Source organism: Fistularia commersonii, chromosome 5 (genome assembly GCF_037954325.1).
Source record: "Fistularia commersonii isolate RoL2024-O1a breed Wild chromosome 5, RoL_Fcom_v1.0, whole genome shotgun sequence".
NCBI lineage: Eukaryota > Metazoa > Chordata > Actinopteri > Syngnathiformes > Fistulariidae > Fistularia > Fistularia commersonii.
Window position 1 is genome coordinate 8,429,829 of NC_141288.1, and position 16,728 is coordinate 8,446,556.

A 16,728-nucleotide genomic window follows, 5' to 3' on the forward strand; every position below is an offset into this window, starting at 1 on the left:
TGTGCATGATGGGTGCGGGTGCTTTAGTTTGCCTGAGTTTGCCAAGGAAGTAGAGGCGCCGCTGTGCCAGTGACGTGCGGTGAGCTTCATGGCTGGTGAGGCACTGACATTATCAGTCAGATTTACAAACGTATGAACCCTACAGAGTAACTTATTCACCATTTTATTAGCAGCAGTTGACGTTTTTTGTTTAAAATATTATATCAGCATCCTCCTACATGTACAAACTGTAGGATATAAAAAAAGCACATGTAAAAAAATTTTATCTCTTACCTTTACTTATAAATTAATTCCATGCGCTGCTCCTTCTGAAGCGTCAATAACTTGCTTGTAGTAGTCTTCTGTTTCTTTCTTCAGTTTTCAAAGTCTCTCTGTCTCAATGGAAATCACTGCCAGTGAAGACATTCGTCCTTGATCTGTCCTGTTCCGTCTGTATGTTTTGAGTCTTTTCGGTGCCGAGAATGACCGCTCCGCTGATGCTGTCGTAGCCGGAACGATGACCACCGCACGGAGCAACTTTGTCGCCTTAGGAACGGTTTGAATGAGATCCTTCTGGGCAGAAAAGTTGAGAAGCTGCACAGAAGATTTACATTCATCCCTCACTGTTTGTGAGCTATACAGCCCGATGAGATCGGCAAAAATAGCTGGATGGCTGCACTTGACTTGCTAACTGTTTACTTTAGCTTACTATTGCTAATTCTATTATTCTGTAGCTGAAAAGTAAGAAGGATCCCTGGGATCAGCGGTGCCCCCTACCATGAGGCCCCGTCACTGCGTGCCTCACTTAATGTCTCTTCACAGTCGTTTTATGATTACGAGAAACACGTTATAGTTGTTGATGAAAAACATTCGACACATCAGCTAAACTACGGAAATTTAGTTCATATATTAAATGTGTTTTTTAATAGTGACATCCACAGAGACAGAAATATGCTCTCAGTGCATAGCATGGCAGTACAGCTAGCAGAATCATTGCGCAATCCATAGTGGGCTCAGCTGGTTGCCGCATCACTACATGTCCCTTCATATTTGAATGGTAAATGTGAATTTTTTTTTAGAGATTTTGAAAAAATATTACTAAAAATGGTGAAGATACATGGAAAATAACTTTTTATAGTAGAAATCACTGAATAAATATAACCATTTAATTTATTTTTTTCATTTTGCATTTTTTTTTTCCATGATGACAGGTGAGGCCCAGCCTCCCCTGCCTCTACTGACTGCATATCACTACGCTGTGCCTTCTTCACCACTGATGCGATGTTGGTGGTCCAGGAGAAGTCCTCTCTGATGTGATGCCCAGAAATTTGGTGCTGCTCACTCCCTCCACAGCTGCTCCATTGATAGACAGGGGGAAGAGCTTGTTATGCCCTCTCTGAAAGTCGACAACAAATCCTTGGTATTGCTAACATTTAGCAGAAGGTTGTTGTTTGTGCACCACATGTTTAGAAGGTCGACCTCCTTCCAGTAGTGGGTCTTGTCATCCCTGTGATGAGACCTACTAGAGTTATGTTGTCTGCAAACTTCACCATGTGATTGGTGCTATAGTTGGGTTTGCGGTCATGAGTCAGCAGGGTGAAGAGCAGGGGACTGAGCACGCAGCCCGGGGGTGCCCCTGTGCTGAGTGTGATGCTGCTTGAGATGTTGCCAACTTGTACTGCTTGTGGCCTCTTACAGAGAAAGTCCAGCAGCCAGTTGCAAAGGGAAGGGGTGGACCTCCAGCTGTTATAGTTTGGCAAGGAAGTTGACTCAAAAAGAAAGGCCTCAAAACAAATGAAATCTTGATTAAACCATGATCTCTATGGATGACTGCACTGTGTTTCCTGCAGCTGTTTCTTTTGCATGCCTTACTTCCGCTGTTGATACAATAATGTAAAATGAAAGTGTTAACAGACTAGGACTGCAAAATAATGAAACAAACATATTAGAAGAACTGCCAAAAAAGGAACAGCAAACAGTAAGTGCAGGGTCTCACCACAGTTCTAGTTGCACCATGGGGAAAAGCAATTTAGCGTACCTTAATATCATCAGTGTTCCTGTATCTGTACAGTAAACATCCAGTCCTTTATTCCACAGAGTTTACCTGAGACAGCACAGTATCATTGATATGTGGGCCTTAACATAATCAAAAGACTGCTTATTAAGACTAATGGTAATCAATGATTTGCCTCAATAATTTAAACTAAGGAACAAAGCACAATGAATTTTGTCAAAATGGATATCTGCTTCTTGAATTGAAAATCAATAGGGAAAATAAAGTCTTACAAACCTGGAATGTAATGTGCCAGTGGCACTTTGTTGCACCTTCTGTTGGATTTTTTTCCAAATTATTTTTAAATAATCTGTTACCACTGCAATGATGTCAGTTCTTAAGCTAGGGCTTTTTCCAGCTTCATGGATATTTAGTTTATTCTTGTTTCTTAAGACTTAAACTAAACTTTAAATGTAATTTTAATGAGAGGTGAAACATCTTCAAGGGAAGAAAATCTAGTCCAGTTGTTACAAGAAGAGGATTTGGACAAGAAAAGAGACCGTAGATTCCTCTCAGATAGTGACTCATGCTGTCAAGAGTGGTAAGAACAAAACAAGTCTTAATACCACATACGTTCGAATCTTCAGATCTTTGGATAAAAAACAACTTGGGGCGTTTTCTTTCAGGTGACATACCATCTGAGTGATGATGTAGCCTCAGGCCATTCTCCCTAAAAGTGTGTTTTTGGTCCAGATGATTATGTCCAGAGCAGACGTTTAGTCATCCAGAGACAGTCCAGAGCAGAAAGAGCTCACCTGGATCTAAACACTGTTGAGTTACGTCTGCACCCAGACAAACACTGCAGTTGATTTCTCATCTTTGGCCAGCAAATGTATTTAGAGGACTGCAGGAAGGGTGGAACCTTAATTGATCATAATGATTATTTTTCATTTGGAATTTCTTACTGTTGATCAGAACTCTGAAGGAATGACTCAAGTCATATGAGATGAGAGCTTTCTACAGTTTGACATGCTGAAGACAGACTATGATTAGAGACACAGAGAAAGAGCGAACCAAGTTTAATGAAGCTAGATAGAATGAGAGTATTAATAAATTGTACTAAAGTTCATCCCGAGCGTGGTTATTTTAAGTTAAAAATGTCAAAAAAGTCACCTTCTCAATTAGTCTACTTCAGGGGTGGGCAAACTACAATCCGCGGTTGTGAATATGAAATATATTAAAAAAGATATGCTGCTATCAGGTATCCAGCTCTTGTTTTTTAAGAACTTTACTTTTATTTTACTTAAGTAAAACCTTATTATAAGAAAATTATCTTATTCAAAGAAAAAAGCAAGTGCATTTAATTTATGTACCGCTTCGTTATATACCTTGTTATAGAAACATCCCTTTAAGTTATCAGTTAGTTCAATTGTTTTGTTAATTGAGTTAAAACAGTTAAAGCTTGTTTATCTGAAATTACCAGTATTTTTTTTGTTTTATGTTGTGAGGTTCTCATAGTGTAGGTTATCTTGTTTTCACTATGGATCATCCATTGGGATTTTGTAGCTTTATTAGTGCTTGCTTTATTTAGTGCTGATAGCAACCATTGCTACCAAAAGGAGTTTACGAGCGTTTCTTCTGGTAGCAATCCATATCCTGCACATGAAAAAAGAAATACAAAACTAAACAGCAAAGGAAGATGGTTGTAAAATTGCACATACAAACAAATGTACTGAAAGCACCAATTTCTGTGTGTGTGTATGTGTGTGTTTGTGTAAATGGCCGTTGTGATAATCTTTTCAGCTCAAGTACACTTAGTATATTCTTTTGAAGAGTACATATTTACACATATTATAGCTTAGCTATTGGTTGATCCCCGTAAACAGGAGGATCAACTCACTGGTCTCTGGGACCCCCCCCCCCCCCCTTGTGTCATCAGTTAAGAATGCAGGACCCGTGCCACTGTGGCCATCGCAGCTTAGTTGGGATAAAAGATCCTTTGGGGACACATTTACCTTCCAAATCCTTCAGTACATGGACGTGACACTGTTAGTGCCCTTTATTACAACACCTTCCACATCTGATCCTTTGTCTGCAGTTATTCTTTTGTTGCTTTAGCAGAGAAGACTTTGATAACAAGAACATGCCTTGGCATGAGAGCCCCACAGTTTTGTTTATCCTCTCTGTCTCCCTTTCATCCATGGTTTAAAAGGAATAAAAGAATAAATTGGTGCTTGATAGCACTACAAGGTGATGACATCACTGCTGTTGCATTCTCTGACTGGCTAATAGAATGCAGAGTAGGCCAAGAGAACCAGGACATGCCAGGCACTGGGGACACTGAGTCATTGTAACACTTGAGCAAACGTGCCCTAACTGGCGCAATGTGTTCAGTAGCTCCTTACCCTAAGCTTTGTGATCATGACTTCCTAACTCCAAACTGAATCATAGCCTTACCTAAAAATAAAACACATTTAAAGAAAATGGCCTATCATCTGTTTGCTCAGTGCAAGAATGTAGACCAGTTTCTCCAAATCCCATAGAAATATTCTGATGTTATTGACACTTTCTGGTACATATTACTATTCTTGCATTTTTGGGCTTCTTATATTTCTCCCTTATCGAAGTGTACAATCCCTCCCAAACTGCACTCTGGCAACAACAAGGGTCTTTCACCACCATGGCAATCCTGTCTGATTTCCATGGTCTCTGGGTCATTTTAACAAGGCTAAAGGACCAACATTTTCAAGAAGATAGTCAGACCTAAAAGTCATAATTAAAAATGCTGTGCTACTGAGACATAACATTATAAGCATGACCAAGATCAGCTGGTTGTTAACCACCTTTTAACACTCAACTCATTTAAAATTTTGGAGGACTTTTACGTTGGAAAAATGTCTCCTTTCATGTTTGTGAAATTAGATATTTACACAGACACACACACACACTTACACACACCTCATCCTCAGTCCATCTCCCTATAACTCTCCTTCACATCATACCAAGATAAATAGAAAGTGTTAACCCTTGCCTCAAATGCATCCATTCAATTGCCATCGAGTTGATTTGTGCTTTTCGGTTGTCCGTGTGAGTGTAAGGCTAGGCAGTGAAGGCAATGAAGGCAATGAAGCTTGAGAGCAGCATATCATCTGCTGACATGTGAGTGAGGCCTGGCCATTAGGTTGAATTTTCTTTCCTGATTGCCAGTGCGAGGAGGTGACAGATAGAAGGAAAAGGAGTGGGTGTGTGCATGCAAACAAATGTGTATAATGGATGTAACCTCTCAATTTAAGATCATACGAGAAACTAACTCAGTTCAAAGTAGACTGTAAAATTTCATTCTGCCATTTAAGCATCTTACAAGTGTGATTAACACTTGTAAGAGAATCCAATGTGAATCCACAAAATTAGTTTTATTAAGTGTGACTAACATTCAATAAAAATAATCGTGGATTGTGTACACCATCAGCTGCCCTTTTGTTAAAATGAAAGGTCAAAATAGCAAGCGTCACGATAATGTCGTGGTCACAGGTTTGGTTTTGGCAATTGTTTTATGCCCGATGCCCTACCTGAAGCAACCCTCTGCATTTATTCGGGCTCAGGACAGGCTCAGGGAGACACCGGCCAGTGCTGACCTGCATTAAAGTCAGGGAAAAAGTTGTAATTCTCAAAATGCTCTTAAACACAGTGTATCTTTTTTCGGGGTGCACGGTACTAATGTTCAACATGAAAATTATCTTACATTTGAAGAAAATATATTCAGTATTAAGCGGGTGTTTAATACTTCAGCCCTCAGGTGATATTTGAGTTCAGCCAGATTCAACTTTGTTGCAAAGTCTGTGTTTGGTTTTTTTTCAGAATTTTATTTCTTGTGCTTGTGGCTGAATGCACCAACCATGTAGAATGGAAATGTATTCATCAGATACTGAGTATAGGCTTGCGCAGAAGGAATGGCACAGAATTAACCTAGCACTCTGGGGTTTCTCTCCAGGGACTATTTGTATGTAATTAGAGGTTAATGAAGTTATTTTTGGCCCTAGTGAGTGTCGACATATAATACCCAATTCCTTATACAAGAACAAGGAAATCCCTATAGAACTGCCTGAAGGACATTTGGAAATGACCTAGTTTTTTGTTTGTTTTTCATCCTCTCCAGTCATCGAGATATGATTTGAACTCCATGACTTGGTTATATATCGAAGTGAAATCACATTTCCCATAGTGTAACTCGCAGCACAATTGAACATAAGTTGTGATGTGATTTAACATCAAGTGCTGGCATTAAGTGTTATTTGAGATAGGAAATTTTATTGATCCCCATAGGGGAAATTCTTTTGTCACAGCAGCATAACAGTTATAAGTGTCAATGAATATGAATATAAATATAAATAGAGAGACAATTAGAAGACAATTAGAAAATAGCAAAAGAAGGAGAAAAAAAAACATCCACAAATAAATAGACAGCAGAGAGAACAACAGTAACAACATCAAGGAAAAGAATGGACAACAGAATGGGGTGGGGGGGCAGTGAGGATGAAAATAGAGTGGCAATAGTAATGACAAGAATAAAATAAATAAACAAAAATACGATGCGAATAGGCTGAGACCAGCAAGGATACAAACGACAAAGGAGTTTAGTTGTTTGCTTTATGCTCTGTGTGTATCATTACAACACAGAAAATGTGTGCCTCGAAAATGTCGAATTGTAGACTCTTTCAAGAAGGCAGCCTAAAAGCCATGTTCATAATTGGTTGATTGTACCATGCTTCTATTTGAACAAAATCATTGTATTATCCATGCTAGTTTTTCTTTTTGCTCGTGAACCCTAATCAAATTGTTTTGCCAGCTGGCCAAAGGATTTTGAAGGAAACCAAACAAAATTATAAATAGAAAATCTGTAAAGAAGTTAAAATGTCCGGATAAAATGCATGATCAAATTGGAGGATTGGCCTCATAAATAATCTGAGCCTTAGCCTACAAGGATGAAAGTAGAATTTGCAAGCAAAATTACCAATTTTAACTTGACAGGATTTTTCTCAAGAAAAATATAAGTGCTATCCAAATAATATACATTGAAGTAAAACAAGAAAATCAATAGCAGAAGAGTACTTCAGTGGAAAAATCCCAAGAGATGTTGTAAAAAGTAAAGTTCATCAGTACTGTATTTTTATTTTATTTATTTTTTAACCACATCTCTCAGGAAATAACATTATTTCATTTCTTTCTGTCGTGTCTTTCTAAAGCAGTTATTACCAAATACGTTTCAGTTGCCTTACTATCCTCTCATATTAATAGCATAACATTACAACCAAGCATCGGTGATTTTAAGACAATAGCCACATGAAAATTAGAATTCCTCTCCAACCAAGTGCAGCAGGCATTATTTTTTATGAGCTGCTCTATCAATAATTGTCCTTCAGCAAGTTTGCCAACACTGCCCCTGGTTGAGCCTTTTTAGATTAACTTCACCATTTGATATTTTCTCTGCTGTTTGACTCCAAAAAAGCTGCTCACTAACAAACACTAAAACCTAAACTTTTTACTCCCCTGATGTCTCTTTACATTCTCAGTCAGAAACTCTGAACTTTCTGTTTCCATCCTAAAAGATAAACTTTGTTGTTGCAAATGAGAGACAAAAATAATCATTCTGTCAATGATGATGTGATGTATAGCACTGTCAGTATCTAATGCACTGCATACAGTGGGGCAAAAAAGTATTGACTAGGCCACCAATTGTGCAAGTTCTCTTAAAAAGATGAGAGGCCTGTAATTTTCATCATAGGTACACTTCAACTATGAGAGAATGAGAAAAAAAGTATCAAGAAAATCACATTGTCTGATTTTGATGAAAATTACAGGCCTCTCTCATCTTTTAAGTGGGAGAACTTGCACAATTGTTGACTGACCAAATACTTTTTTTGCCCCACTGTGTGTCTGTGTCCTTGTCATGTATTCATTAAGTTCTATGTCCTTTTCTATTTAACATTACGCTTGTTTTTTGTTTCTTTCTTTTACTCCTAATTTTTCTGCATGTGGCTGGCCTATAGCTCTGTACCAGTGGCTCGAAGCAGACCGTCAAGGCAGGGATCCAGATTCTGCAGCCTCAGGTAATCCAGTGTGTCCATCTGGCTCCTTAATGGTGCTAACCCTCACACCTCATTTGCTGCTTCATTAGCATTTCATGCTTTCCGTCCTCAATTTATAATACAATAATTGTCAATGCATTTGAGCTAATTTTAACACCAACATTTGAGTGTTGTGGAACTAGCTGCATGACGATTAGAGCCAGAAGGAAGTTAAGTTTCATATTTGAAAGCCCTAAAATATTTGAAATTAAAAATCCAATATTGAACCTATTGAACGGCATGAAATATTTTGGGGCCATTTAATATTTGGATATTTGAAAGGCTTTAGTTTTGTTACATCAATATTTTATATCCAAAATGTCAGAAAGGCTTGATATATCTCCATTCCTATGCAAGTTACCTCCTCTTCTTTCTCCTAACAGTAATTTGGTCAACTTTCTTTGGGCTTGTTTAAGAAAAGCCCTGTTAGCCTTCCTGGTTGTTGCAGACTATTTTTACCCCCGATTCTCTCTTTATCCTGTTTTCTGTCTTTATAAATGTGCTTCTTTTGGTATCTATCTTCTCATCTATCTTCTGTAGATTGAGTTAATTATGTAGTTTCTCTTCTTCTTTTGTTTTCGTGCCTGTATATAGGTTCTGTCATCTAAGCCTATTTTTGTTTTCCCTGCTCTCATCTTCTCTATTACCCACTCCATCGTCTCCCCTCTCTTGTCTCATCTTCGTTATAATTTTCTGTTCCCCTCTTCCCTCCTGTCACATCTAGTTTGTCTTGGTCAAGTCAGAGATACAAAAACAACAGTAAGTTTAATGGAAAAACATCCCCAGAGTTGCTGATGTAGTCCGTTAAAGTAATGGTCATATGGTTCTTTTTGACTCAAGAGTTCTAGACTGATATTGGCAACAACCCATATTCCATCACTTGGCTATTGGGTCTCAGGCAACTGTAAGTCACTTTACCCAAAAATGTCTATATACCTGTTTCAAATATGCGTCATATAATGAAAAATCGCACCGACAAATGCTGTTCATATACATATTACATATTACATTTGAAGCAGTTCACTGTTCTTAAGGGTTGTCTGCCATGGTCTTGATCCTGGTTCTTAACTGCAGATGACTACGAATTTCAAATTACTGATGTTTAACCCTGACTAGCTTCCTCTGGGCAAAGAGGATATCAATACTATACATGCTTTTTGGTAATCTCAGTCATTTATCATTGTCTATTCTGCCTATCCAGCAAACTAAGTGTCAGGAAAACTGGAAAAATCCCATTTTTCACATGGCAAGAGGCAGGATTTAACCTGGACCAGTTGCCAATCCATCACATAGCAACCCTAAAGTCAATGCAGATAAATCTTCCTGCTTTCTGAGACAGAGAAATATGACAAATAACACAGATAGAGACAAAATAAATACCATAATGGGTGGGGAAGTCTCTTTCGGACTTTGAGATATTGCAGTATTCCAATGTTTATATTCCATCCGGACTGATAATCTTAAAACACAATGCAAAAATACAGACTGACCATATTGCCCTTTGAGACTCCTAAAACACTTTGGCTTGATGGATGGATATTTATTGCTTGTTTGTCACTAGCAGAGTGCACTGTATTGCATCTTGTTTAATAATATGGCTCAAAAAAATTGCAGTCAGTGTAGTGAACCACTCATGGTACATAAAGGTTTTAATGCACCAATGTTCATCACACAATACCCCAGTAAAACAAACATGCTGATGGGGAAAAAAATAATCAAACAATTTGGGCACAGGGCAGGTAAATAATTATCTGTATCAAAATAAGTTTTTTGCGACATGTGTTTGAGGGAACAATGAGCAGCATGGGGTCATTTTTTTTTTTTTTTCAGGTGACAACTTAGAGCAGTGCCCATTGAAGAGGACATTTAAATCCAAAGTACTTTCACGATACCCTGAGAACATTGAATGGAACCCTTTTGACCAGGATGCAGTCAACATGGTAAGTAGGTAATCTAACGGAAATGGTACATGCCATTTAGTCAGTAAAAAGTGAAGAATAGGATGAACCTTTCTTAATCTCATGAAAAGGATACATTTTATATGAACAGTTATCAGTTATCTGAATTTGGTTCTTTGTTGGATAAGTCCAAAAAATTTTTATCCATTTTTTTAAATGTATTCATTTATTTGTTTTTTAATATTTCAGAGGAGGCTCTCCTCATGAGGGAAGCTGGAAACTTGAACACAATATGATTCATTCCTGTATTGAAAATATTAAAAAACAGATATTTAGAATATCTAAACAAAAAAATCAAATTCAAAAAAATTATATTTTAAAATGAGGCTTCTTTGCCCTTGTTTAGTAATTAGGTAAGTAAGTCTGATTCATTTATTTAAGTAAATCTTTCGGGCAGACACTTACATTGAGAGTGACCAATCTGATTAGGGGTGACATTGCCAGACATTGCAAGACATTGCCAACATGTGATTTGTCCAATAGAAGGATCCCTTTTGCTTTTGTCTTGGAATTTATATTTATTATTTGTACTTATTTGAGTCATTTCGAATCATTGATCAAGTTGCTCCCACTTGGCTATGGCAAGACCAATGTGAAAACTAAATAAATAGTAGACTATCTTTGCATGAAGATGAAGATGCCAAGATTCTGGTTTTCTTTGGGAGTAACCAGGATGGATAGGATCAGGAATGATTCTATTAGAGGAACAGCACATGTTAGATGTTTTGGAGAGAAGGTCAGAGAAGCCAGACCGAGATGGTTCGGTCATGTACAGAGGAGGGATAGTGAATATACTGGTAGACTGATGCTGGAACTGGAGCTGCCAGGCAGGAGGTCTCGAGGAAGACCAAAGAGAAGATTTATGGATGTAGTGAGAGAGGATATAAAGGGAGTTGGTGTGAGACAGGAGGATACAGAGAATAGGGTTAGATGGAGAAGGTTGATTCGCTGTGGCCACTCCTGAAGGGAAAAGCCGAAAGGAGAAGAAGAAGTAGACTATCTTTGCATGGATATAATACCAATACTCTCACTCTGCTTAAAAGCTTTTGCCTCTAAAATATTTTCTTTTAATTAACTAGCTAATCATATAAGTTTCACGGAAATTGTTATTACCATATTCTGCTGAAGTGAGGCCATTATGAAATAGTACAATCATAGCCAATAATGACTGACCATTGTTTTTTAAAGTTCCTTAAGATCAGCACAAGCTGAATGACATTGTATGTCGGGTCAACATGGATCAAACTGGACTTGGCTGGCAGAGGCCAACAGCAGTTCTTGTACCATCCTTGGTGTCAGCACTGCTGAATAATTCAGTCTTAGGTCTTAGTTTACATCAGCTCTGAGACTGGCCATTATACAGGAGCTTGAAACATGACACCGAGGCTATTGTGCCAGCAGCTGAGACTGTTGAGATACTCTGCCTCAACTGCCTTGTGACTGCTTAAACACCCATTTTACATCCTCCTCCACATCATATCCTTCCCCTCCCTCAGCTCATCTCTTTATCGTCTCTTCTCCACAGTCCTATCAATTCAGCACCACCTCTTCAGCAGCAGACGCACCACTCTTTCTAGGTCCACAGTTTGTAAAACTCTGGTGACCTTTGTTTTGAAGTCCCTTTATCCTCTGAACAGGCATACACCAACAGGCAAATAACTGAATATAAATTCCACTTCTATCAGATCTAGTCATCACCTTTTTTTTTTTTTTTTGCACATATTCAGGCATTTTAACACTTCAAAATCTTGAGTTAAACTTGACATGGTGACCCTAATCCAAGAGGGAATATTGATTTATACTACAATAAGTCCACTGTTATGCAGTAATGATGGATCAAAAAGACTTTTGACTTGTGAGCTAACTTTAGACCACAGACCAAATTAAAGTAATTTTGACTCAGAAATAGAATAGAACAACTTTTACTTGCAACTGACACATTTTCATCATATTACTTGATGGGCATAAATGGTCAGTTTCATGCCCATACCACAGCACTACATGTCTAACTCTCTTAAACATGTTACAGTATGCAAAAAAATATATATATTTAGAAAAGTAACAATAAGAAATATATTTATAGAGCACTTTCCATCAGTGTATCATACAAATGAGAAGGGATAAGAGTAAGACACAATTGAATAACGACGCACATTCATTTAATTTATTCTGCCTATCTTGTAGTGAGGGATGCCATTGGGGTCATAAGGATCAATTTACCTACTGCATGTTTTTAGATTGTTGCAGCTGCCTGGAGAACCCAGATGAACCTAGGTGGACATGGGTTGCAAACTCCTCACAGAAAGAGCACCTATCCAGATCAAACCAGGAACCTTGAGAGGCAGAAGTGCTCCACCATTAGTACATAAAAGTAATGACATCACTTAGACAATAGCTGCATGAAGGCCTAAATGGAAGTAATAATGAATATCTGTGACCTTGAATCCCTCATGCAGCACTGCATTAAAAGATGACTATTTCCGAAAAGGATGCTGTTGGAGAGTTAGTAATTCTAATTCAGGCTAGTCTAAGTTGAAGCCTGTAAAGAGGAGACTGAGGTTATCACAAGAAATAACAGACAAGTGACTATTCTTTTGAGCCCTGCAGAGGGGGAGACTCAGCGCGCTCTTGGGAGGCAAAGTCCAGAGAATCCCTCCAAGTTCCTCCTTGCTCGGCTTTCTATTGTGTGAAAGTGTATTGGTGTTGTTGACAAGATCATATACAGGCAGAGGGTAATTCCTGTTTACATTCAGGGGGGTAGGTTCCTTATCAGGGGGTAGGTTCCCATTTGCTTTGCAGTCATTTGGCAGACGCTTTCATCCAAAACGACTTACATTGGAGGTGCCAGGGATTGAACCCAGGACCTCATGCATGCGCTCTTCCACTAAGCTGCAACACCTTTATGCTTATTTGAATTTACGATCATGGGGGTAGGTTCCTGTTTTAGGACGAAGGCCATTTGTGCTCACACGTCTGGCTGTCTTCATGTGAGTAGTCAAAATAACATAGCCATGAATATAGAGAGAAAACTCTAACTGATGCAGAGATAGATGGATTTGTAAATATGCAAAAAGGAAATGCAAATCTAGCTGGATATACAGGTCCTTCTCAAAAAGTTAGCATATTGTGATAAAGATAACTATTTTTCATAATGTAATGATAAAAATTAAACTTTCATATATTTTTGATTCATTGCACACCAACTGAAATATTTCAAGTCTTTTATTGTTTTACTACTGATGATTTTGGCATACAACTCATGAAAACCCCAAATTCCTATCTCAAAAAATTTGCATATCATGAAAAGATACTCTAAATGAGCTACTAACCTAATCATCTGAATCAATGAATAAGCACCTGCAAAAGATTTCTGGGGCTTTTAAAAACTCCCAGCCTGGTTCATTACTCAAAACTGCAATCATGGGTAAGACTGCAGACCTGACTGCTGTCCAGAAGCCATCATTGACACCCTCAAGCAAGAGGGAAAGACACAGAAAGAAATCTTTGATCGAATAGGCTGTTCCCAGAGTGCTGTACCAAGGCACCTCAGAAGGTCGTCTGTGGGAAGGAAAAAGTGTGGCAGAAAACACACTGGACTGTTGCTCAGTGGTCCTAAGTTTTTTTTTGGATGAAAGCAAATTTTGCATGTCATTTGGAAATCAAGGTGCCAGAGTCTGGAGGAAGACTGGTGAGAAGGAAATGCCAAAATGCTTGAAGTCCAGTGTCAAGTACCCACAGTCAGTGATGCTCTGGGATGCCATGTCAGCTGCTGGTGTTGGTCCACTGTGTTTTATCAAGGGCAGGGTCAATGCAGCTAGTTATCAGGAGATTTCGGAGCACTTCATGCTTCCATCTGCTGAAAAGCTTTATGGAGATGAAGATTTCATTTTTCAGCACAACCTGGCACCTGCTCACAATGTCAAATCCAGTGGTAAATGGTTTACTGACCATGGTATTACTGTGCTCAAGTGGCCTGCCGACTCTCCTGACCTGAACCCCTTCGAGAATCTGTGGGATATTGTGAAGAGGAAGTTGAGAGACACCAGATCCAACACTGGATGAGCTTAAGGCCGCTATCGAAGCATCCTGGGCCTCCATAACACCTCAGCAGTGCCACCGGCTGATTGCCTCCATGCCACACCGCGTTGAAGCAGTCATTTCTGCAAAGGAATTCCCAATCAAGTATTGAGTGCATAACTGAACATAATTATTTGAAGGTTGACTTTTTTTGTATTAAAACCACTTTTTTTTTTATTGGTCGGATGACATATGCAAATTTTTTGGGATAGGGATTTTTGGTTTTTCTTTACTTTTTGGCCAAAATCATCAATGTTAGAACAATAAAAGACTTGAACTACTTCAGTTGCGTGTAATTAATCTAAAATATATGAAAGTTTAATTTTTATCATTACATTATGGAAAACAATGGACTTTATCACAATATGCTAATTTTTTGAGAAGGACTTGTATATACTGCTAGAATTGCATTTTTGTATAATCATCACCCTGAAATTTCACCCACCTTTTTTGCCTCCAATTTGATCTGTCATAAGAGGTTTAAAATGTTTCATTTTATTATTGTCTGACTAGTACACCTTTTCAAATTGTTTTTGAAAATCCTGAACGAAATGTCGGAAAGGATTTTAACATGCACAAAGTTCAAAATTCTGCATTTCGGCCTGTATGGAGGTGTTTATGTAATCGTGACAAATTCAAGTTCCGTTAGATGTCTGCTGCCTATGTTTTCCTGATCAGTTTTTTAATGATAAAGAACAACTGTCAGTTAAGTGTTATTAAATTTAGAATTTGACTCCTGGAAAAAACATGTTAATTATGTCTCCCTCCTTGCAGTTGTGTTTCCCCAAAGGCCTTTCCTTCCGGACACAGGCCGACCAACGAGAGCCACAATTTCACTCCTTCATCATCACCAAAGAAGATGGCTCACGAACCTATGGTTTTGTACACACCTTCTACGAAGAGGTGACCAGCCCCCAGATCCGCTCTGCGACGCAAACCCTCCGCCAGATGCACAATGCAGAACATTCCTTTCCCAACCCCCCTTCCTCATCATCCTCCTCATCTTCAAGCATGGACTCCTTAGCCAGCAGTATAGATGAGGCTGACTCCTCTTCCCCTTCATCTTGTGGGGCAGGTGGCTACAACTCCTCTCGGGATACTCTGTACGTGTCTAAGACCCTGTGTCTTATTACCCCCATGCCATTCATGCATGCTTGCTGCAGCTTCTTGTCACAAATGCACAGGGCTGTAACAGCTAAGAGCGCCCCTCCATTGCCACTTGAGAGCTATGTATACAACATCCTGTATGAGGTGCCTCTGCCTCCTCTGGGTACCTCACTCAAGTTCCATGGTGTGTATGAGCCTATTGTATGTCAAAGGCCTGGCCCCAGGGAGCTACCCTTAGCAGACTTTCCCCTGATGGAGACCTTCAGACTCATGGGAGTGGAGAACCTGGTTCAGGTATTCACCTGCACCTTGTTGGAGATGCAGATCCTCCTCTTCTCTCAAGGTATGTCAGCTTGTCAAGGCTAAAAAAGAACTGCAACATCCTCGACACAAATATGTCACTTTAAAAAAAGAAGGCATGGTCATTTGTAATTTAAGTCATATGCAAGTTAAGATTCTACCTATAGATACATAGCTGCTTTTGATTTACCAAAAAAACAAAAATTAATTCATTTACTTTTCTAATCATTCTTTTTTGCAAGTTTGAAATTCCTATTTTTCTATTTAAATTATTTCTGTTTTCTTCAAATTAAGACTACCGTATTTTCCAGACTATAAGTCACTCCAGAGTATAAGTCGCACCAGACAAAAATGCATAATGAAGAAGAAAAAACACATATAAGTCGCACTGGACTATAAGTCGCATTTTTGGGGGGAAATTTTTGGATAAAATCAGAGACCAAAAACAGACATTTCACCTTGAAAGGCAAGTTACAGTGTAATGTCCGAGAGGATGTGCCCAATGACGATTTGCTGGTTAAATCTTATCTTCATTACAATTATAGCAATTAAGCAACAGCAGCTCCACTTAATGTACCCTGTCTCAGTGCTCTCTCTCCTCCTGACCCGCCTCCTCACTGCGTCTCATCCCAAAACACATTCACAGCCAGTAGGAAATCACAGAACTCTGATCATTCCTCTAAACAGCACTGCAGGGTCGTTACAATATTAATAACAATAGAATAGAGAATAGGCTGAACAGGTGTCTGGTATTTTAACGTAACATATTAACAGCTATTCAGATAACTATAGCATAAACAACCTAGCATGACAAGTTTACCAAACTCGCAGTATCACTCCAATCCAGTATGATCAGTGAATCCAGTGAATTTTTCATCCTCTGTGTCACTTCTGAGTAACTCCGCCTACTCTGGAGGTAGGTGGCATGCTGCTTCCTCTTCTGAGTGGCTGTTTTTGAACATAGAGATAGAGAGGCGGTTGCGTAGCATGATGAGGTCACACCAAGAAGGTCCTCCCATAAAGTAATTTATATTCATCCCCTTGGCGCCTGCCAGGGTGTCAAGGCGTAGCTGCCCGTTGAAAAGCCTTTCCCAGCAGCACATTGTTCAAGCACTGATTTGTTAACTTGCTCGTTAAGCTATGGCCATCTAGCTTTTAGCCTGCGATTAGCTTTTTTGTTTTTGCTTCA

General features: G+C 38.9%; 1 protein-coding gene across 5 annotated transcripts in view; it reads left to right on the forward strand.

Moving 5' to 3' along the window:
* The window catches only part of dennd5b (DENN/MADD domain containing 5B), a 56,976-nt gene that overhangs the window by 13,234 nt on the left and 27,014 nt on the right, over positions 1 to 16,728 (forward strand). For 2 of the 5 annotated variants that reach the window (XM_086146689.1, XM_086146690.1), the window contains exons 3-5: positions 8,020 to 8,079; positions 9,928 to 10,037; positions 14,907 to 15,582. In XM_086146689.1, the coding sequence (XP_086002815.1) occupies positions 8,020 to 8,079; positions 9,928 to 10,037; positions 14,907 to 15,582 (846 nt within the window). Of the gene's footprint in view, positions 1 to 1,190; positions 1,400 to 8,019; positions 8,080 to 9,927; positions 10,038 to 14,906; positions 15,583 to 16,728 lie in introns of those variants that run through there. The other 3 variants (XM_086146693.1, XM_086146691.1, XM_086146694.1) reach the window with 3 other exon arrangements.